Below are 25,252 nucleotides of genomic sequence, written 5' to 3'. Positions count from 1 at the left end.
TGCACGACCATTCAAAAACATGACTGGGGTTCTAACTATACAAAGCTTAATGCAAATGGGTGAAGTGTCCCTTTAACATTATGCAAATTAATGTTTTATGTCTTTACTTATACTAAGGTTTTGTATTTATTATAATTTTTACTGTAGATTGATGTGTGGGGAATTTATCCTGTTGTTCAATCCCTGTGTTTTTTTCACCTACCATCTTTGTGATCTCTATTTTAAACAATAAGGTCCATGCGCACACAGTGTGTACTGCCTGCTGGTCGCGTCTATGAGATTTGTGCAACCACAAAATAATTTTTATGCATGGAGGGCCCTCGTCTTGTCGCGGGGCCCCAGGCAATCGCCTGTATTGCCTGTTGGACGGGCCGGCTCTGCTAGCTTAGACTCATATCACACTGTAGGACCTTAGTTATCATTAAAGGGATAGTTCGCTCACAAATGAAAACTTTGTTATGATTTCCTCACACTCATGAAGTTTGATCCCCCAATGTCTTTCTTAGTTCTTCAAACCCCAAATGCAGATTTTTTTAAAAAGGATTGTTTTGGGGTTTCTGGTTACTATGGGAGTGGATGGTGACTGAGCTTCGAAAAGACCCAAAAGTGTTAAACAATTGACTCAACTGAACTCGTGACATATGTGATCACATGCATAATGTGGTGACAATTTTTGACATGTGGACAACATGTCACAACATGTGCTCCACTGATTTCAAATGTGATTCACACAGGACCCACACAAAAACGTTCCAAAACACACATTTCACGTGTGAATTTGCACATGTGAAATTCATGTGACTTTTCTGCAAGGGTCTTTTATTGCAAATTGAACTGTTGTGGCAGTTTTAGGATGTTTACTTTTTGTACAACAACTGAAACATCAGCGATATCCACAACAAGAAATAGTTCATTAAATATCTCTTGAGGACACTTCGAATATATGACACAAGTCAAGTGGAGTAGCTTTATTTAACACTTTTGGGTCCATTTGAAGCTTGAAGGGTTTTCTGGTTACTATGGGAGTGGATGGTGATTGACTCTTGAAGCTTCAAAAAGTATTAAACAAATAACTAAACTTAACTTGTGACATAATATTTTAAGTGTCCTGAAGGTATATAAATGGTGACCACCCCTCCCACAGTAAACAGAAAACTTAAAGGATTAGTCCATTTTCTTAAAAGAAAAATCCAGATAATTTACTCACGACCATGTCATCCAAAATGTTGATGTCTTTCTTTGTTCAGTCGAAAAGAAATTATGTTTTTTGAGGAAAACATTGCAGTTTTTTTCTCATTGGAATGGACTTTAATAGAGCCCAACATTTAATACTTAACATTTAACAGTTTTTTCAACGGAGTTTCAAATGACTATAAACGATCCCAAACGAGGCATAAGGGTCTTATCTAGCGAAACGATTGTCATTTTTGACAAGAAAATGACCGGTCCAGCGCGACCTAACGTAAATGCGTAGTGACGTAGGGAGGTCACGTGTTACATATGAAGAGTTTCGTTGCAAAACGAGATAACCACCGTTTATTTAATTGTTCAGAAATCTCGTTTTTTGGTTGTGCATTTCAATTAATTTTAATTCAACTGCAGTTGGTTTGTTTTGATTTAAACCTTCATAACTTAAAAAATACAGCTAAGTAGCACCATAAAACAAAATAATAACATGATAACATAATGATAAACATGTTTTGACCTAGACTTAAAAATGGACTTAGGATTTCCAATTCGTGGCCACAATCGGACAGTATGCACTTGGATTCAGACAAAAAGTAAACCATTCCTAATCAAAACCTTTTGGAGACTTCTTATTTAATTTCAATGCCTAGTCGTAATTTCAATGCATATTTTTAACATTAAATACACCCTGATTGGCTGTAATTTTGTCACTTAAATATCATTTTAATTTAATGTTAACGCACAAAACTTTAAACTAATTTGTGACTGGTGCCCAGTCATTATTATGAGGTGTTAAAGTGAAATACATCCAGCAAATCAACCTACGACTGGAAAAATTTGCACACGCAGCCTCAAATGCTGCGACTAAAGCCGAACAAGGACTTTCCATCTGCTACGAGAGATGAGACGCATTTAAACACCCTGTGAAGCAGCATTTTGTTGTTTTCTTTAAGCGAGAATGTTCTGACCATCAACCAGACACATCGCGACTCCATCATCTCTGCTTCCCTTGAAGATACCAGCCACAGCACTGCGCATCATCCCAGACAGCACTTCAAACCCAGCCGGTCTCCTTTGAAGAAACCCTCCATATATGGTGCCAAACCAAATCCTGCCTCAAATTCACAGGAATGACTAAAAACAGGGTGTGAAATAGGGTACAAATTTCAGCTGTTAAGAAAGAAAAAGTGTAGCCAGCGTCCAAACCCATGGGTACCGCACGAGCACTAAACCTTTTCATGGATTGGCCTTTCCGGCATGGTCGAATAATCTGGACACTCGTGTGCCTTGTGAAAACCCTCCAGCAGGTCATATATCACTCAGTATTGATATGGTTCCACTAGACTGCAACACCTGACATTTGATTCATAGCTTCAGGTGTTCTTTTCAAATTCTAAACAGTCAACAAGGAATCAAGAGAAAATGTCAGACGTACGTTGTGGCGTGTTGGAGATTGGTAAAGTCAGAGTACCTGATGTAAGTTATTTTGCTTGATGTGTGCTTATTGATGTGTGATGTGCATTCGGTCTTTGCGAGTGATGTTAAAAGGGGTAGTTCAACCCCAAAATGAAAATTTACTGATTATTTACTCATCCCCATGTCATCCAAGATGTTTAAGTCTTTCTTCAGCTGAAGACAGTCAGATTTATATAAAAATAATATATTGGCTCTTCTTTGCTATTTTATAATAGTGCTGACCGAGAATTAACATTTCAAAGCTCCAAAAGTGCATCCATCCATCATTAACTCTTTCCCCACCAGTGTTTTTTTATGATTTTTACAAAGTTAAAAAATTTGAAATCCAGAAAATTATCATATTTTACCCTCTGCATTCAAACAAACAAATATCTCAATCTGCCTTTTTTTATCACCTCTCAAATATGCGTAGGTTTCTTAAAAAATACACAATTTTGAGCATTTTTGTAAACTAATATGTTATCGAATATTGTGGTATTTTTTACAAATGACTTATCTGTGAGCTTCATTATTTCTTTGTTAATGTGCCCTAACCTTTAATCAAAAATGCAAATCTCTTCCCCTCCTTATATGGTATGGCAGGTGGGCTGGGTCCTGGAGAAGATAGCTGTGATTAGCAATTAGCAACACGACCCAACTTCAAATTATCCTATCAGATCTCGATGGACAAATTCAAATCCAGCCCTGCCTAATTTCATTTCAGAATCTGGTTTCACTCGGATATAAGTCACCACGGGTAAAATTAGGCAATTGTTACTTCCGTTTCACGGCGACTTTAATAGATGTCTTCTGAATTTATAGATTTCCGAGAAAAAAAGTAATATTTTGAGCTTTTAAAGAGTAACTAAACCCCTGGACAGGGCCTGACTCCACCCACTGGCAATATTTGAAAAATGCAAGAAACGTGGGCAGACCCCAATGGAGATAGAGGGGACGAACTGAGATCGTACCAAGTGTGTGGTGAGATCGTTACCCCCCAGTCACATTAGCTACAAGAGACAGAGCGACAGGCTACCATTCATTTTCAATGGGAGTGGCCGTTTGCCGGCGACAAGCGACGAGCTCGCCTCTGCACAAGCAAGGTGTGGCCAAAATAGATAAGCAGGCTATTTTATGCAAATGCTGAGCGATGCGACAAAGCGACTGCCAATCGGAGTGAAGGGGCAGCGTGACGAAGAAAATAATTAAAGATGGCGGAAAATGCGTATTTCTGTATATATCTGATAAGTTTGGCATTTTATCTCATATATTTTGTTACTTTTATCGAGAAATAAATACTTTTGAAATCCAAAAATATCGTTCTTATAACTTAACAATATACCTCTGAAGTGACTTTTGATACCGCTTTTAGATACTAGCTAAGGAACGCCCATCAAGCAGGTGCGTGCCGCTCTGTATCGCTCACTTTTGTAGCTAATGTGACTGTAGGGTAACAAGGGCGTGGTGAGCTTGAACCTGGTTAGTCACAACGTATTTTTTGGATCCAACATCCAATAGGAAAATTTAACTGCAGTAGCCACCGTTCAACCTGAAGGGGGCAGCACTTAGGCGATTTTACACCATATAGGCTATTGTAGTATTGAAACACTTTATATCCAAATGTCAAAAAAGTTACTATAATGAATAAACAGCACTTATAAAGCCCCATTCTTACAGATCATTAACTAAAAAAAGTTGGTTTAGGGTTTAGTTACTCTTTAATTAGTCACCACACATGTAATGTAAGCAAACAATGACAACTTTAAATATGTTTTGCACATGGAATTGCATTGGTTCTCGTGTGTTTCATGACTGTGTGTTTCATCGAAACTCATATGACGACCAGTTGTGAGACACGCAAGAACCAATGCAACTTCACATTGAGTAAATAAATGTGCAAATAATATATATATTTTTTAATTTTGGGGTGAACTAATCTGTTTTTCAAGTGTGATTAAGACGTAGTAGGGTCTGAAAACATATCTGAAAGTCCAACTTGCTTTATTTTCATACATTTTCAAAATGCACAAAAATCGACAGATTCATACAAATTCCCATAAACCAAAATAAAGCAAGAACAAAGCAGATACTGTCTCTGAGATCAGACGGGGCTTATGCGATTCTAAATGTTCACACAAAAATCTAAATGTGCAACTTCCAGGCTGATTGGTTGGCTGATACACAAAATTGTTTATCAACCCACCAGAAAGCAAAACTATTTTTGACTTACCTTAAAAGTACGGCTAGAAAATCTATACACAATTCTGACATATTTCTTTGCTTTGATTGAAACTTTTTCTATTGTGATATTTGAAGGCACTATGACTTTGTCTGTTACTGTATGCAGACATCACAGATTTAAGATCTACAATCCCAAACATAATGTAAAAACTAAAATCTTATCACCCTCGAAAGGCTTAAAGGTCACGTTCTTCCTTATCCCATTTTTTAAACCCTATAGTTAGTGTGTAATTTTGCTATAATAGCATAAATTAAACCTGTAAAATGATAAAGCTCAAAGTTCATTGCCAGGAAATATATTTTCTTTAACATAATTCCCCCTTTAAAGCCTACACTGTAAACATTTGCTGTAATTATACAGCTGGTTGCCAGTAACTTACTGTAGATTATAAAACGGCTCGTTCTGGTTCTTCATTCTGATTGGTTGAAAAGCGTTGTAAGCCGTGATAAAATACCCCGGTAACCCCACAGTTCAGACTGCAACACATAAATATCACTGCGCCACTGTTGCTGCATACTGATTTATGAAAATAAACACCACAGTCTTTAATCATATATTCTACAATTGCACAATTGATGGCGATATCCAGATAAATGTTGAGTCATCTCATCAATAAAGAGAAAACGTTCTCTGAGGAGTTTCTACCTCAAATTCATACATCCGGTATTATCCACTAGATGACGATCTTACCCAACTTAAACACTGACGCATTCACTCAACACTGAAAACACCGTGTAGTAATGTTCATCTCTTACAAAAGTTCTTCACAAAAAATTAATTATCTTTGAGAGGTGATAAGAAAACAAATGAAGGTAGGATGAAACTTTTTTTAAGTGGAGTGTCTGTTCTTTCATTTGATATTTTTATGTTTATTTAAAGATCATTTTTTCTGTAAGGCATTTAAGTGGCAACTTAAAAAAAAAACGCTGACGGGGAAAGAGTTAACGTTAAGCATGCTTCCACGCATATTTGATCATCACTTCAACAGTTGCACGATATAAATGTTAATGTATATTTTAGATGAACGTGATATATAACAATAAACACCACAGTCTTTAATCATATTTTCATTGTGTCTTTGCTGCGTCTGTGTTGGTTGTGAACTGCGCTCTGTTAACTACTTTGTTCAGCGGAAGAGTAATCTTTGTACTAATATAATTACAACTTATTGTGTTTTATTTTATGAAATCCTGCTAACGTTGTGCATATGATTTAACCGTTTTATAAAAGCAATAAACCCCGCGAAGCAGTGGTAACCCACTGATTCATGGGACTTATTGCTTTAATATAAAGACTGAAAATGTTTTATGTTCATTTAACTTTGAACAAACTGTTGCCAGTAAATAACATAAATGTAAAATCTACAGTAAGTTACTGGCAGCTAGTTGCCAGTAATACCCAGTAATACTGTAACTTCTACAGTATTTTTTACAGTGTACAGTGAACGGCCGGTTTGGACTACAGCACTCTACTTCCTGCTTTAATGATGTCACTAGAACAGTTTTTTGACTAAACTCCGCCCACAGGAATACGTCAGTCACCAACTAAGCTAACGGCAAGCTAAGCTGCTATCGAATCACAACACAATAAACAAACTACACAATCAGAACTCGTTATGTATTTCTGATGGAGGGACTTCATAGAACAAAGAAGACATCAGCCCGTTTTTAGGACAGTGAAAATAGCGCTATACAGATAAGTAAATTGTGTGAAAAATAGTAAAATACCGCGTTTTTTTTCCACGTGAAACATGGACACATGTTATATTGCGCACTGTTAACACAATCAAAGCTTCAAAAACACAGAAAGGCGGGACCTTTAATGTCTTTTCATGTCACAAATGGTTCAGAACAAAAACCTCCGGATCAGGTGTCCACACTTTCTCCAAGAAAAGCATTAGCCAATGAAACTGCAAGAAGAGGATGATGCTGTGGGACTCTAAAAAAGTCAGTGGTCAGACCAAGATTATAGCAACCCCATTTCTTTCAGATGAGAAATAACAGTGGAAATGAATTTATTGTTTGTAAAGGACACACAGCAGGAGTGTGGGCTCGTACAGCGTGATTCATCATTCAAATAATGGCACACTTGCAGAATTCTCGCTTGCATGCTTCACCTAACATGACGTCAATAACAAAGGTGAAATAGCACAAGACTATACATCTCTTATGAACACGAAAAGGCTGGCACAGACATTTAAAAGAAACTAAACTGGTAAGCGATTTACAATAAAATGCACCCAGAGTTTTGTACAGTCCAGCTATAAAAGCACGCTCCCTTCAGTCAATTATATTCCAGCCAGAAATCGTTGTATTATTAACACAACATGACAAACTCATCAGAACCACTATCCCGTGAACTAAAGCTTTCCGCATCGTGTCAGATGGTTATTAAACCTGCATATCAATTTGTGACCTCTCCTGACACAGATTTCCATCATTAGCCGTCGGTTTGTCCAGGGTGCTGTACACTTGGTGTAGCAGCAGGCAAAGTCAATTATGGTACCGCGTTTTTCCTCGAGTGGATCACCCAGGGACATATCATTGCTGGAAGTCGTAACCTTCGCATCCAACTGTGCTCGTACGCTAGCCGGTCTGATTTACAGCACTGATCTGTGGTCACATCGCTCCCACCTATAATTGGAAGGTGATAGCTGGTGTGTAAAACTAGCTGCTGTATTGAAACCTCGGTAACCCTCCCTCATGCTCTCTGGGAGAGAGTTCGGCATCTAGCGGATGTTTAACATGGTGGTTAATGGTTCTGTGTGGGTGGTTACAGCAGCTGAACTGAGATTTCAGTACATATGACAGACCCCGGTGTATCACACACTGTTGTGCCTTGACACTTGTGTACAAATCGAAAGGTACTAATTTGACATGGCAGTCACTGAGGCATGCACAGGTAGAGATGTCAATGTCTATTATTAAGTTTTTTAACTCTAGTTAGTTTGTAAGATCACCACAAGATGGAGCTACGAGAGGTACATTAGAGATACACTCAAACGTTTACATTTATGCATTTGGCAGACGGTTTTATCCAAAGCAATTAACAATGCATTCAATGTATATCAAACACTCTATAAATGCTGGGTTATTTTCAACCCAGGGACCACCCCAACCTCTTGGGTTGTCATTTAACCTATGCAGGGTTGTTTCAACCTAAAATGCTGGGTTGTTTTAACCCATTCTTGGGTCAAATATAAACATTTTCTGGGTTAATTTAACCCAACGGCTGGTTTGTCACAGGGGCGTAGCCGGCATATTAAAGTGCACCTATTTCATTGCTAAAAACAATGTTATTTTGTGTATTTGGTATAATACAATGTGTTTGCGAGGTTTATGTAAAAAAAAAAAACATTATTTTCCACATACCATACATTTTTGTTAAAGGAATAGTCTACTCATTTTCAATATTAAAATATGTTATTACCTTAAGTGTTGATACATCCCTCTATCATCTGTGTGCGTGCACGTAAGCGCTGGAGTGCGCTGCGACGCTTCGATAGCATTTAGCTTAGCCCCATTCATTCAATGCTACCATTTAGAGATAAAGTTAGAAGTGACCAAACACATCAACGTTTTTCCTATTTAAGACGAGTAGTTATACGAGCAAGTTTGGTGGTACAAAATAAAACGTAGCGCTTTTCTAAGCGGATTTAAAAGAGGAACTATATTTTATGGCGTAATAGCACTTATGGGAGTACTTCAACTCGGCGCAGTAACGCCCTCCCTCTCCCATTATGAGAGGGAGAAGGGGAGCGGACTTTTCAGGCGTGTCGAAGTACTCCCAAAAGTGCTATTACGCCATAAAATATAGTTCCTCTTTTAAATCCGCTTAGAAAAGCGCTACGTTTTATTTTGTACCACCAAACTTGCTCATATAACTACTCGTCTTAAATGAGAAAAACGTTGATGTGTTTGGCCACTTCCAACTTCATCTCCAAATGGCACCACTGAATGAATGGGGCCAAGCCAAACGCCATCGAAGCGTCGCAGCACGCCCCAGCGCCCACGCGCACGCACACAGATGATAGAGGGATGCATCAACAATTCTTAGTTAAGGTAATAACATAGTTTAATATTGAAAATGAGAAGACTATTCCTTTAAGCTGTACATTGTGATTGGCCTGAATACCTTTGACGTCAGCCGGAAACATGACGCTCCTTAACAGGAGTTAACTTACAGGCTGTGAGTCCGAAGCGGGAGGAATAATGATAATGTCGGTCTTGTCTACAAATCAATCCCAGGAAGTAAACTGTTGCCTACAATCCGAGTGTTAGTTGTAGTCAGAGAAATGTACGTTGGAGACTATAACTCGCGTCATTGTTTACTTTGGGGTTTGTACCCTTTGCATATCGTTAACATGTACTAATACACACTGACACACCAAAGGAAATAAAAAAAAATGAATTGGACAATAGGTGCTCTTTAACTCTTTCCCCGCCATTGACGAGATATCTCGCCAACCAAGAGAAAACGCCTCCCCGCCAACGACGAGTATTTCCGTATTTCTGCAATACCACTATTTTTCCACTAGGTGGCGCCCTTCCACAACTTTTTAAAACCGGAAGTACTGCCCTATGGCAAGCTGCTGCATGTCCGTGTCTGTTTTAAAGATCGCTCTGAATGGGATCTCTATGAAAAGTCCGTCACAAAAATGGAATTATCTCTGCTTTTTGTTAAAAATTTGGTGTTTTTGCAGAAACCTACCCATATTCAAAAGCTGATTACAAAAGAACTACTGAAGGTAGGATGAAACGGTTTTGTTTGAAAGCAGAGGGTCTGTTCTTTCATTTGGTATATTGTATGTTTATATATTTGAAGAAGAACATTTTCTGGAAGGCATTAAACTTTTGTGAAAATCATGAAAAACGCTGGCGCTGGCTGGCAACTTAAAAAAAAAAACGCTGGCGGTAAAAGAGTTAAAATTGGTGGGTGGCAGGGCTGTCAGTAGATTATATATTTATATATTTAAAAAATGATTTGCCTTATAATGCTCACCTATAATTAGTTATATGTTACTTCTCTTCAATCTTAGTACAAACATAAAACAATGCAGGGAATGGTGGCGGCGAGTAGAAAGCTAGAAGGGATACAGCTATGGCCAAAATCTGAAATCTCGCCGGATGAGTGCTGTTCTCATCCTAATCCTACCCCCAACATTTTACGGAATTTAGGTTTTAGGTGTATCAACCTAATCCTAAACCAAACATCTCACAATATTTGGCCATAGCTGTATCCCCTCTAGCCAGAACCTGCGTTGAAAAGTGCTGGGGACAGAATCATCTTTATTTCAAAGTGTGTGTATGTGTGGGGGGGTATGCCCCCCGCTTATTTTACACCCATGGTTTGTCCCCATTTGACCCAATGCTGGGTTGAAAATAACCCAGCATTTTTAGACTGTATGTGTGCTCCCTGGGATTCAAACCCACAACCGCACTGCCAACCCAATGCTCTTCCAATTGAGCTACAAGAACTAAATGTGCCCTGTCATTATTCATTTAGCCACCTGTGTGGAGTGTGATCTCCATTAGTGGAGGTGAGGTTTAAAAATGTCAGTGTTTCATATATTGAGAGATTCGCAGTAAATGGAAATTCCCTGTTCGTGCTGAGGTGGTGAGGCAACTTGAATACCGCAAATGCCTTCACTGTACATGTCAAAAGTGTTGAATGCATAAAAGGCTAAAATGGATAGAAAAGACACGTCTCGACAGACGTATGTGTTATGTACCTCAGCTTATTTATTATAAATGCATTCATGGAATGGAAAAGCACCGTTGATGCAATGGTCTAAAATCAGCAATGCCCATATTTAATAAAGGAATGGATCTCTCAAAAATGAAAAAATAAAAAAATAATTAATTAATTAAATTAAAAAAACACAAGGTAACTCACCCTTATCTGAAGATTTTCAGTAAAAAAGACAAAAATAAAATATAGTCTGTTCTTAAAACAAAAACTATCAAATTACTTTTGAAAACATTTATTATAGTGAACACTGTAAAAAAATGCAGCATGAAGTTAAAGAGCACCTATCCTCCGATTCACTATTTTACATTTCCTTTGGTGTGTAAGTGTGTAATAGTACATGTACACAATATGCAAAAGGTACAAACCCCAAAGTAAATGATGACGTGAGTTATCGTCTCCAACGTAAATCTCTTTTCTTGGACTACAACAAACACACGGATTGTAAGACACGGATCAAAATTCCACCTACTTCGGACTCACAGCCTGTAAGTTAACTCCTGGCAGTATTGCACTGAGAGCGAATCTTTCAAACATGGTAAGGAGCATCTCATTTCGGACCAGAAATGACCAATCACAACGTACAGATTAGCTGGCCAATCAGGGACACAGAGCTTCTCAAATTCGTGCGTTTTAGGAAGAAAGTGAAATCTGGAGCTACAAAAATTTACAGTATGTGGAAAATAATGTATTTTTAACTATAAACCACGCGAACACATTGTAAGTTTTGACTTGAAAAAGGTGACATAACTTATTTTGTTAATTTAAAGTAACATAATTCTTTACAGTGCAGTTGACTATTTAATACGGAGCCCCTAATGGGACATGGAGCAAAAGTTAAATAAAGTTTAGTATTGCATGTTCACGTGAAACCATCGTGTGCAGGGCCGGCCCTGGGCATTGGCGGAATAGGCAAATGCTAAGGGCGCCGCCGACCCCTTGGGGCGTCCGTGCGCCCAAATTATTATTTTTTTTAATATATGTATATAAACATTTAACTATAAATATTTAATTTTGCACAAGAAAACAGCAGTTATTAATGAATTATAAGTAGCATAATAATCTCGGAAGATCGTGCTTGTTAAATAGCTCTGTGGCTATACTGCACTGAAGCGGTGCAATATAAACCCAGAATTCAGTGAACGTCAAGAACAAGATCAGAACGGAAACAACAATCAGACAGAGACGCGTAATTTACATAATGTTACACAGACCATGTTTAAATTTCAATGTTTCTACACAGAAATACCAACTTGTTCACTTTGTTTGGTATTAATAAGCTGCGCATTGTAGTGCTGGCCGCGGTGCTGAAGACGCCCTTAGACAGAGTACTGGTGGCACATGCACATATATTTACGTGCAACCTATTGGAAACTATTATTCGTTATTATATAATTATTATTCGTTATTTTACTTTATTACTTCCACTTAAGAAGAGTTTTGCACTTTTTAATGTCAATATTTCTCTTTATATAAATATTATTTTGTACTTAAATCTATAATTTCATTATTTTACTAACCAAACTCATCTGCGCTTTCCGATAGGTTGCACGAAAGGGGAAAAGTATAGCTTTCTTCCCCTTGAGAAGAGTTGTGCACTTTTAAACGTAAACATTTTTTTTTCCATTTAAAAGCTATAATTTCGTTATTTTACTAATCCAACGAATGACTCCTCCGCTTTCCAATAGATTGCACGTAAATATCTGTGCATAGTGCCATCACGCGTCTTCAGCACCGCGGGGAGCAGCCAGCACTCCAATGTGCAGCTTATTAATACCAGACAAAGTTGGTATTTCTGTGCCGAAACATTGAAATTTAAACATGGTCCGTGTAACGTAATTTAAATCCTGCGTCTCGGTCTGATTGATGTTTCCGTTTTCTTGTTCTTGACGTTCGCTGAATTCTGGGTTTATATGGGTGCTCACGTGAAACTTTAGCCTGCGCACATGAAACTGAACTTTAAAAAAAAAATTCTGCACATGGAGGTTTCGCGTGAGCACATGAAACTAAACTTTAGATTTTTTTACTCCAGTGTCACCTTAGGGGCTCGGTAATTTACAAAGTGCTTTCATGTTATTTTTGACATGCAGTTGTCACTCAGTGCCTTTGCAAAAATACTTTATTTTCATTTGTGAGTGTATGAATTTTTAAGTTACTTAAAAGATTTTATGGAATGAATCATTTATACTTCAGTATGCATGCACTTTTTCCATTGCACTTAAACACAGAAATGTTTTCCAGAAAGTCACCTCAAACAATTAATCATTTCAAATGGATGAAATGCTTTGTGAGTCACATTAGCCATGTTCTGAATATCACAATGTTCTTTCAAAAGTGAGTGCAAGGATTCTTGGTCAGGAAACCGATTAAGCTCATAACATTAGTTCCTTGTTGAATTGCCAATCGGTATTCAAAGACTGGAATTTCCTGTGCCTGGGAAAATGACATAATCGGAAAGGTTGAAAGGTGGTCCGTTAACGCTTTCCTCGTTTTTATACCACTGAAATGTTTGATACAGAATGTGTCACTATGCAGCAGATAAATGACAAACACGACTAAAAATACAACTGAATGGGGTCAAAACCTCTTATGGGACTTGAATTCGGTGGCACAATAATTTGCATGGCAACCCGATGCTGCAGAGAGAAAACTCACAGAAACAACTTGAAGTTCAACTTCCCAAGCTTTGCAACAAGCTGTAAAAAACCCAATAAGGCTGCAAACGTAAGTAAAAGCAAACAACAACACTAAAGAAGAAATGACGAAATACACAAGCATGTTGTACGCGGGCCTGAATTATGACCCAGCGGGCGGAGAGGACATTCTGCATGCGCAGAGCGCCCGTGCCCCGCAACCAATCTGACGCCTAATTAATCCTGAAGGTCTTTTGTTCTGCTCCACCCCCCTCCCCACACCTCCTCTCATCAGGTCCGTTTCTTTACCTGCTCATACCTCATGTGCCAGATCATTTCTTGCCTTTAGACAAACAGCAATCATGCTTACAGTGTTGTGCCAGACCAGGCCCTGAAGCCGTGTGTGTGTGTGATACATACCTGTGATAAAATACCAAGCATGTGGTCATTTGTTTTAATGTCCTTCTGACAGCAGCTTTATAAATTGTTTACTACGATATGCATGGACATTTTACTGTACGTTAAGCATTTTTATGTGTCTGAGCAGAGTACAATATTGTTCATGATATAAAGTTTATCGTGCATTATGTGCTTAGAGAATTAAGTAAAATGTTGCGCTGCGATTGCAACAATTGAAGCACATGAATGCTGTAAGTGTAGTGTTGTCCACAGTTGGTCTTATTAACTATTTACTAGTATATTTATAGAAATATCTAATTATAATATTTGCTTGTAGTATATTTAACTGTATGCTACATGCATAAGGCCATGCAATAGGTTCCTCGGGTCTCCATTCTTCCACCTGGTTTTGTAAGATAACCCCCTTCTACGCCCAGACAACGTCTGTGATTTATCTGAGCCTGTTTGCTAGCTGGGCTTCTATGGAGCAGTAATGAAGCTGATTATGCTTTTAATGAAGTGTGAGGATCTCATTGGGAGATGATTATGAGCATGCGCTGTAGTCACTGGAGAGAGTCAGGTGTAATAGATGAGTGTTTGTGCGTGTGTGATTATGGAGAGAGAGGTAATTCAACAAGGCCTGTTAACACCTGGGTGATCCAATCACAATTGATCAGGTTAGACAGATCGAGGCTTACACCTGCTAGTAACTCATTTCACTCATTTCAATGATGTCTCGGGTGTCCTCTTGTAAGCAGATTTATTTTGTGTCTAAACAGCACTCAGTGTTAAAGGAACAGTTCACCTAAATATTAAAATTGACTAACCCTTATGCTATTCCACATGTATAAGACTTGCGTTCTTCAGCTGAACGCAAACAAATAATTTTATATTACAATGCTGTCATGGTATTTTCTTATATGGGTGTTAACAAAATGAAGCTCTTAAAGCACAAACATCAATTATTAAAGTAATCCAAATTACTTATTTGAAGTAAAATATTTATTATTTTGAGCTTATTATTTAAGCAATGCCGTGTACATGTACATGGCAAAATAGAGGTATTGGGCTCTATCATACACACGGCGTAATGCGCAACCCTTTTGCTGGTTTCAATCCTGCGCAATTATAATTTTCATGTTTAGCGCCATGTTTTTTAAATAGCAAATGCATTTGCGCCCACTTTTGCACCCATAGGCGTTATGGTCTGAAAACGAGTTGTGTTCAGGGGCATTGTTGGTGCGTTGCTATTTCGAGGCAAATAAAATAGACTACGCCATAGACGGCGCAATATGTTTTTTGTTATTTAAAGAGAGAGCAGTAAATTATCCGCCTATATAAAAGGGACGACAACGCGGGTTTGCTTATCACATACATGAATTCGCAGCAGCACAAAAATGCTTTTAAATATGAAAGATTAAAGGATTGAATGTAAAATATTATTATTGAGTATCTTGGACATAAATGAGGACTAATTATGAGACGTTAGAAAGCGTAAAGAGCTGCTTCACTTGTAGTCTGGTAACTAAATAAATGCTTTGCTTTTAACAAATGCATATATTTTAAAATGTTTTTAAATGCTACCTTACGGATTTATTGTATATGATGACACTGTACCTGTGGATATGGTGAGATGAGAAATATTTTAAGTAATGCTTTGTAAAAATCCCATGGTGCTGTTCTTGTGCTGAAACGCTTTGGCTGTCCGCATGTTTGTAAATTCTTTATCTCTTGTTTGTATTTTTAGAGTACAAACCTTTTCTTGCATATTTGCTAATTATTTTATGAGATTACAATGATTATAAAGGATATCAATACGTTTACAGCAAATAAAAGCCTGCTATTTGTACATCTATGACTGAAAGAAAACGGCTTTTAAAGGTTTCAAACCTAAAAAATAAAAATTTCAATAAAAATGAAAACAACACTTTTTTTTTAAATTTTTTCAGTTTACAAAGTCGATCATCTAAATAGGGATTAGACATAGGGCCAGTGCAACTGGCTTTTAAAGGGGATGAGAAATAAGACTCTCATTGGTTTATTGCACGTTATGCCCAAAACACACACATTACTCATTAGGAAAATATGAACAACCCTTTTCGACTGTGCGCTTGGCGCATAAACCATTTTTCCCGTCGTTAAATTAGCAAAAGTGGCATCAGACACGCCCATTTAGACCGTGCACTTTAGACAATGCGCTTAGATCGTTAAAATAGGGCCTATTGTCTCTAATAGTAATGTCTGTATATCCAGCCTGATTTCACAAGAATTTGTACATATTTTACGAGTTGGCTAATTCTTAATCGTGCAAAAACGTACAATTCTCATGAAAGAAACAAAACAATAATGAAACCCGACCCCTTATCCCAACGTCACAGGGGTCAAGGCAAATCGTACAAAAATCTTTGAATGTGGTCGTATGAATTAATACAAATTAGTCTATGGCAAGCCGTTTTGACTTTTATTCGTTGAGTTCTTGATATCAAGAATTCAATTTTCACTAGTTAAAAATGTAATTCTTGATATCAGAAATTACATTTCCACTAGTAACAATGTTAATTGTTGATATCAAGAATTAAATTATTGATATCAACAATCGAGTTCTCTGTATCAAGAATTCAATTGTTACTAGTGGAAATGTCTTGATATAAAGAATTGAATTGTTGATATCAAGAATTAACATTGTTACTAGTGGAAATGTAATTGTTGATATCAACAATTGAATTTGAATGGCAGCCTATGGTGACATTTTACTTGTGAAAATACAATTACAGATATCAAGAATTAACATTGTTACTAGTAGAGATGTAATTTCTGATATCAAGAATTAAAATTTTAACTAGTGAAAATTGAATAGTTGATATCAAGAACTCAACAAATAAAAGTTAAAATGGCTTGCCATAATTTGCCGACTAGTAAAATATGTACGAATTCTCGTGAGACAGCGCTTGTATATCTGCACTAATCCATGTTTACAGTAAATCTGAAATGTGTAAATGTCAGGGCCGGCGTCAAGGGGGGCATTTGTGGGCCGTGCCCCCCCAAAGAGGTTGTTGTGCCCCCCTACACAGTTTTTTATTAATTAAATATATATATCAAGAATAATTAAAATAAAGTAAACATTGAATGTTTCATGACTTTTAATGTAATCAAAACAAAATATAGTTGATATAGGCTTTTTGAAATTAAAATAGACCAGTTTCTCTGATTGGTTGCATTGCAGCGTCTCGTACATCATTACATCTTTAGCATATTATTGTGACTTGATACTAGCAACGTGTTTTTTGCGGCATATTATGGATCTTGTAAAATATGGATATTAAAACATTTAGAACGAACCAGCACTGCCTGCTCCATCTGTCTTCATGCAAACACCGGTTGGCTCAAACTCAGAGATTAAAGCCAACAAGGTTGAGGTGGAATTTTCAAATCTACAGGACAGGACACTGTTTTAAGGAAGTTTAATGTTCGCACATGCCGCCTTCAGCTTTTTTAAAAGGTAAGTTAACATTGTTTTAATATACGTAAGCTTAAATGTGAAGTGTGGCTATAGACCGTGAACAGCAATTGCGACGTGATTATGGTAATATACTGATTACTGTAGTTTGTGATCATTTGCACTTTATATGGGAATGAGCTGACAGTCTACCAGTTGTATGAGTATGTGCTTGCACTGTATTTGATGTTTTATGCCTTGTTTTTGCACGTTATTGTTTCTGATTACGTTGGAAGCCGCGTGCCCCCCTGTTAGTTATGGTCTGGCGCCGACTCTGGTAAATGTCCTTGTATGTGACATGAATCAGTGCTGCCCTGATGGCCTGGTAGAGTAATCATTTGTATAAGAAATCATTTGTGTCGATCGTGGCCATCCGTGCGTATCCGTGGTACAGTATACTTTGGAATCTGTGTGTCCGAGAGACGAAACAGACTCGAAGGGTGAAGTATACGCAGGCCCTAATACACAATTTATCGGTTGCCAAATAAGCCCTTGCAGAAATATTGCAAATGCAAAGCGTGGTTACACAAATTGAGTTTATGTATATGCTGCGTACTGTATGGTAGCGTGTACATTCACATTTCACCCAGGCAATCGAAACAACTGCCTTGTTTTTACAAATGAACAGTGCCTGTTATGTGGACATCCTGCCAGTAGGTGCTGATAATGTTAATCAATTACACTGATAATGTCTGTTTCACACTTCTGCAATCTGCATTCTCTCTCTTCCTCTTACCGTCCCACCATCTCTAATTTTTTGTGGCAGTCTTAATTAATGATTTTTGCTTCATGGCTGCTGGAGGGTTGTTTATATCTGGTGTGATTAAGTCAGAGGGTTAAAACAGAGAGAGAGAGAGAGAAAGAAAGAGAGAGAGGGAGAAAAAGAGAGAGAGACATAATAATCACCAAATGGCAGGCTGTTGGACAAGGTCACCTTCACGTGTATGAAAACAGTCTTAATTCACTCTGCTGGGGAAATTACCATGCTAGATTAGTCAAAGTCCATGCATACATTCTGCATCCATATATCAAAAGAGCGACATAACTCATTGGAGCATAACGCAAGACACCTACATGTTGTTTCTCAGTGAGACATCTCAAAGGCATGAGAAACCTATGAGACATAATATAATAGACTTAAAGTTCACACATTTTCTTGTGTCTGTTTTATTCTGATGACAATTTACAATTCTTTTTATAATGATGCAATAATATTGAAAGGCATTCCAGCAATTCGACAGCTTTAAATTTTCAGCTTGACCTCATGATTCTCTATTTTCCACCCTTAACAATGCCTTTATTTTTTTCAGACGCGTGCACAAAAGAAGCACATATCTATTTTATTTGAGTGATTCTTCTTGTTTATGCTGTGATTTTGGCAAGGTGTTACAGCATATAATTGCTATATATAAATATATAAATGCTGCGTGCTTGCAATGCTGGAGGATTACGAAATGGCTTGTGTTTATTGGCTGGGCGCATTTAGCTTACGAACTAACAATTGGATGCCAGTCTCATTAATATGAGGATCAGCAATCAGGAGGTGATTTGCATCGACTATTTATGGTTAAAAATGGGCGTGTATAGTGCGGGATGTGAGGCAGATTCACATACGCACATTTTCAGGTGATCTGTGATTTATAAAAGAAATATTGCTTGCTGGTGTGCATACGCATGGTTTTATAAATCAGATTTATTTTTTGTGTACGCTTTTTTGGCTTTTATGCGTACGTAGACTTTTAGTAAGGATTCTACACACAGTTTTATAAATAAGGCCCCTGGTTGTCCAACATTCTCCTCCCATCACAGACTTAACCCTTTATAAGCTCATCCTACTATTTGAGACCTGTCCTAAAATAATACTCTTTCCTGGTTCGTTTTGCTTTTTAGCAACGTTTACCCGACAACACTTTCAACCAAAAACAACCTTTTATGTTCGTTTACATGATTGCCGTTTTAGGGTCCTGAAAATGCAAACTTTTGAAAATGTGTTTTTAAGGTTTTTTTTTAAGGAATCTGTAAAAATTGGTGACATCATACGCAGAGTGTTCAGTATACAGGCATGCGTGAGTACTTGACAACTATAACAACAATGGTGGCCTACTGAACTGTTTTTGTGCTATTTAAGGTACTGAGCTTATAATCGCTTCAAAGTTTACAAAATTTTGCCAATTTTCTTGTATTCTGGTGCCTTTTAATTAAATAATTCCTTTATTAGCCTAAAAGCTGTTTTACTTTGTTGTGTCGTGGGGGTGCAGCAGGTGAAATTATTAAAAACACAAAATAGGTGCAGTACGTAGTACCCAATACTTTTTTTTAGTACAACCTCGGTTGGGATTCCAAGCGACCCGAGCTGATATCAAAATGTGACACGAAAAAACTGTAGATCACTGATTGGTCTGAGAAAATCGTCACTACCAGCGTCATCACTATAATGTTTAGCTTTACCTTCATGTTGGCACTGTCTCGAGTAAATCTGTTGTCATCTGTGCTTTGCTATAAGTTCCCAAACTCCCTTTTAGCGATGAAAAACATGCACAGGTTGAGAATCAGGAACACCATACCATTTCATAACATTTCCAGACTTGCAGTTTGTGGCAGCACATTTGTGATGTGCACGTCCGCATATGGGTGATTCTCACGAAACCATTGAAACACCACGGCACTAATGATTTAACTTTAAAATGTGTAATATAGTAACATTAAAAAGCATCAGAATTAACACAATACTGTGATCTACCTTGCACAATGTGTGATTTCAACATAAAAATTTATAATTGGAAATTTTATCTCATTTTCTGCTGAAATTCTCATTACCGCAATGTGTCCGGCTGTGTTTGAACATGCGTTATGTTGTAATTTAATCAAATTAACACAAAAATATTAAGAAAAAAATTAAATGGATGTTTTGCTAGACTACTTTAGATGACAGAAAAAATATTTACTGAATATTCATGTATAATAATAATGAAGAAAAATTAGGAAAATGATGTGTCCATGCCTGATGTTCTCATCCTCCGCAACACTTTTTGAGAACAGTTTAAGCACACATACAGAATTTTAATAAAGTTTGATTTTGAGTGACCAAGCACATGGACCAGTTACTTCAAGATGGCTACCAGGTAAGATCATTTTTTTACAGTTAATTTGAAATATTGTCTTGTCAGAATGCTTACACAACATTTTGATTATCATTACCGCAACAGATGCTTATTAAATGTTAACTTAATTAATAAAAGCATAATACTTTGATTTTAAATGCATGTGCAGAATCTTCAAATTATGTTCTTTCAGGTTTGTCATGTCATTTTGAAAATATGTCAGTGTTGATGTTTTCTGACTGTTGCGGTAATGAGATTTTTTAGGACTAATTTTTTTAATGATGTTACAAAAAGTGTTAAATGATAAGTAAAAGTTTTTAAATTAATGTTCCCATTTACTCCAGACTTTGTTTTTCAATGTCTGGTGGGAAAAAAAAGTTAATTTAAGCAATTTTTAAATTTTCATGCTTGTCATTTTTAAAACCAAGTTTTTGTGAGAATCACCCATATATGCTTAAATACAACTTATATGAGGCTCACCGGAAAGCATCAACAGACGCCACGGGTGTTTGTACAGAAACTGTCATGTGAGAGAGAGGTAGTGATAAACGCGATGTGCAAACATCTATTTGTGGTGGTCAATTTTAATTTTGTGGCGGACTGACAAGTAAGTGAATGTAACAGTGGTAATGGACAATTCCACTTCAAACCTGTAGGGGGAGCAAAGAGCAAACACTCTTTAGTGTTGCTTTAATCCAGGACTTGGCCTTAGTTTTGAATTTTTACAAATAAACCTTACAAAAAAATAAAAAACAATACTGAAGGACATGTAAAATCACGAATCGGATAATTGGTGCTCTTTAAGGAAGCAGCAGGGTAGAAGTCAAGGCTGTAGCTGAAACGCGGAACGAAGTTTAATTTATTAGGACATTCCTCTAGTGGAATGGATTTGACTGATGGCACTCTGACAAGTGAACAGAACAATATCATTGGTTTTTAAAAGTGGGTAGGTCTTGTCCTTGTTCAGACGCCATTGGTCTTACCATGCTTAAATACATTACACAAATTCGATCGAAATCAACATGCAAAATTTGAAAGTCAAAAATCTGACCCTGCCTTCACCCATAAAACGTCTCTCTACTTTCTTACCCCTCCCTTTAACACCATCTTCCCTGGTCTGATCCGACCCATAACGATTACCAAGTGCTGATTCAAACACATTACGCAAGGTGAAACTGTCCCATCTCACCTATTCGTGATTAAACTATGATTGTGATTTAGGGGTACGCCGAGGGCAGTTCTGCAGTCAAATGCTCTGTGGCCAAGGTTAATGACACCAGTGACCCGAACAAGTTCTGTGGTTTCGGTGACGGGCGTCCTGTGCTCACACTCTGGCTCTCTCCTGTCGTAGCAGGGTCTATGGGTTGACTTGGCAACGCTGCAGATATCTGTGACTGTGCTGAGAGATTAAGTGACCAATCAACCTAACCACACTCAGCAATCATTTTACTTCTGATGCCCCCTGCATTTATACTCATGAGACCACCGAAATGGTGAAGGTAAAGGTGACAGTGTTTGGGTGAGAAGATGCACGCGAGGGTCATTCGTCGGTTGCAACTGCAACTCGTGTCCTTTTGGCTAGAAAACAAAATTAGGGAACGCTAGGTGCTATGATTGATAGACATTTTCGAGGTAACTTAATAAGTCTGTGCTCGTACCTGGTTTTCATATTACTGCTTCAATGTTATATTGACTTTCATAGGGAATGCAGTTAAATCCCTGCAGGGTACATGGGCATGTGTGTGAGTGTGTCATTATTTAGAGATGTGAAGAGGCATAGGGATGTGGGCAACAAGCCATGGAGCATGGATGACGGTTCAATTTTTCATTTAAGCGGTGCTGGAGAAGTCTACCCTGCAAGTTATTGTTCATATTTGCCGGAGGCATCACATAAAGCTATATGGTTGGCCCTTCGTACAGAAAAAATATATATATTAATGCATTCTTGCCACCGGAGTCTCCAAGTCCTTTTCCAAAGGTGACCCTTATCTCTCTCTTTCCGTTTTTATCTTAATCTCTTATTTGTGTTATTGCCCCCCTAAAGGCACAAGCACTCCTCAACCAACGACTCAAAATATGGTAAATAAATAATAAAGCAGGGTTTGAATTAGAAATCAATACTTAAATGTGAATCCTTTGAAAGTCGCATTTCACTGCAAAACACTGCAGTGTGTATTATACAATAGATAGAAATGTTATCATGACAAGCAATTTATGTATGTAGTCAACATAAGCCACAGTTGCACTGAAGAGAGACATAGAGAGATGTGAGGTGTTGAATTCAGTCTGGCAACAGCTGCTATCAGCAGGGCCCTGTGGCACATGAGGAGACCCAACAGGCTGTGGTGTGAGCACCATCCAACCCTTAGATCTCCACACTACTGAGAAATCATCACACGGTTATCCACTGCCCAGATGACGCTGTGTGATGGAAAAGAAGAAAAACGTCGCATTTCATGTTCCCGACATCGCTTCCGAGAGACTCAACGGCAGACGCTGTTTTCGGATTTTCAAGAATTTCCGCAAGGAAGTACATTTCTGGAACTAAACCGGTGAGGCAAATCCTCTTATAAATCCAGTTAAAGAGCGTAGCGAGGACAGAAAGAAAAACTTTCTCTCCGGCAAACATGCACAGGTTGTTCGGCTGCTGTATTCGGAGAGGAAAGACAACATTTTCCCTGTCGGCTCTGTACAGGAAGGGGGCTGAATGCTAATACAGTGCGCAAACATTATCATTGAGAACATAGACACACTTAAACACTTCGAAACTGATTAGCCACGTCGTTTTGTGAACGATTCTTGCGTTATGCGCTAAACTAAGCGTGTAAAGAAGAATATATGTTGAAATTTTGACCCTCACATTGGGGATCAAAAAAGTATATTTAAAAAAAGATCTGTTTCCTCGGCATGATTGCTATTTACATATTTGACTAAATAGGACAAAAATGGGTCGGAGGTTTGTTTGTCGATTTGCTCTGTGCTTTTTTTCAATCTCCTTTGGGCAACAGATTGAATTAATGTTTATAGACACTGGCGTGTCATACATGAGCAGACTAGAGAATATGCATAATAACAATTCTTTTGCAGTTCAGCTCTATAAACACATGGAAAAAAACCTCATTTGTCAAAGCGTGGCTTTTTCTACGGAGTCAAGATAATTTCCCTCATTTACATCATTTTTCCGTTCGAACAGATCTGCGGATAGATTCTGTTTACCTCTGGTCCTTTTGCTTTCCTAAGTACACAAACATGTGTGTGTTTACGCTAGATATGCCACCCTGTCCTGCCCAAAGTAAATGTTAAAGCCTGTGTGCTAACATAAACCGCTTCCACATTTTGTTCAGTGATACGGCCTAAACTCTCTCCCATAATCCATCTGTACTGCCCCATGCCTCCCCAAACATTATCTCCTCCCTCTTAATTAAGTCTTGGCTGGCTGTTCCGTATCCCAGCATTCCCGCTGCTTTGGTTATTAAGGCCCGCCGTATGGAACGGTTGGGCTGCCAGCGGTTGGACTGGCACACTCACCTGGGGCAAATGAGGGCATTTCATCCTGCTGGGCCGGAGTCCCGCTCTCGCCTCAGGTGCCAGCCTGATGTTGAAGAGGGACTGCAGGGCGCACAAAGCCGCCTGCCTCTTCGCCTGCTTCTTACTGCGACCCGAGCCCTCGAATATCCTGCCGTCTACTCGAACGGCCATGACAAAGCTGCGGTGCGCTCGTTTGCCCTGCGCGCACTCCATCAAGCAAGCATATCGCAGACCGGGACGCAGGTCGTTGAGGAGGACGACGGGGCTTGGCTGGGGTGGTGGTGCAGGTGGAGAAGGTGGGGGTAGGCAGGGGTCTCCTTGTCTGGCTTGTACAACCATCAAGTCCAAAGTGTGTCGCAAGCGGAAGGCGCTAGAAAGCAGCTCGCTCTCTGCAGAGCGGCAACCGTCTGGCTCGAACCCTTTAAATAGCGTATCTGGAAAGTCGGACTGGTCCGAGGTGAAGTCGGCTGTGGGATTGCTCAAGCTACCCATGGCCAGCTGAGCTTGCGGTGCATTGGGAAACTGGATGAATGACTTGAGGGCCATCTCAGCTGCCTTCATCTTAGCCTTTTTCTTTGTTGGGCCAGTTCCCTCAAATGTGAGGCCGTTAACTTCTACGGCAATAGAGAAGACGGGTGCATGTACCGGCCCTGTTTGAGAGACCATCCGGAACTGCAGGCCTGGTTTTAGCTCGTTCAGCTGGACCAGAGCATTCTTTGGTGCGTCGGACCATGCCAGTTTCTTGCAGTACATACGCAATTTGCACAAGTGTCCGTTATTGTCCTCCTCCAATGGACGTTTTCGTTTGAGCCCGGACATCCCATCCCTGGGTGAATCCGACAGGAAGAGTGTTTGGCAGTCTGATGGTACAACAGTGCAGTCCTCGAGGTTTCCTGTGTTACGGTTCTCCTTCACCTCGGCACTGCTGGTGCCTAAAAGAGTTTGAAAAAGAAAATCAGTATTAGGTTGAAACTATTTTAGCAAAAACATAACACAATATTATGTTTTTTTTTTACTTTACATAGCTACAGACTCTCTGTATGAGCTTGATGTCCATTTCAACTTCATGCAGTAATCTAACATGATCTGATGAAAGTTAATTTATACAAAATCTGATATATTTTATTAGAAATCGTTACACCTCCCCACACAAAACACCCCTAAAAGTTCCTGTGGGAAAGTCTTAACTGTCTTAAATGGGGCACTATTTGGAAAATCACTTTGTAATTTTCCCGCACAAAATTGGCTTGGAGTCTATACTTAAAGTGGGTACAAGTCATCTGTCCCATATACAATGCAAAGCAGGCGCTTTAGTGATGCAGAAGAACAGACGGTTATGAGATTTCAGTGTGTGAAAGTCTGATCGCACATTAAAGCCTCTATTTCACACCCCGGCTGTGTTGTGACGGAACCAAATGAAGTTTAGCGGAGAAAATACAATTTAATACATCAACGCAAGCAT

The 25,252-nt window shown here is 38.5% G+C and overlaps 1 protein-coding gene across 2 annotated transcripts in view; it reads right to left on the bottom strand.

Annotated features, from left to right (window-relative positions):
• The window catches only part of adarb2 (adenosine deaminase RNA specific B2 (inactive)), a 227,658-nt gene that overhangs the window by 56,213 nt on the left and 146,193 nt on the right, over positions 1-25,252 (bottom strand). For both annotated transcript variants that reach the window (XM_055181760.2, XM_073863752.1), the window contains exon 3: positions 23,791-24,722. In XM_055181760.2, the coding sequence (XP_055037735.2) occupies positions 23,791-24,722 (932 nt within the window). The remainder of the gene's footprint in view (positions 1-23,790; positions 24,723-25,252) is intronic.

Source organism: Misgurnus anguillicaudatus, chromosome 25 (genome assembly GCF_027580225.2).
Source record: "Misgurnus anguillicaudatus chromosome 25, ASM2758022v2, whole genome shotgun sequence".
Classification (NCBI taxonomy): domain Eukaryota; kingdom Metazoa; phylum Chordata; class Actinopteri; order Cypriniformes; family Cobitidae; genus Misgurnus; species Misgurnus anguillicaudatus.
The sequence above is the reverse complement of the archived record's forward strand: the minus strand, read 5'-3'. Positions and strand labels throughout refer to the sequence as shown.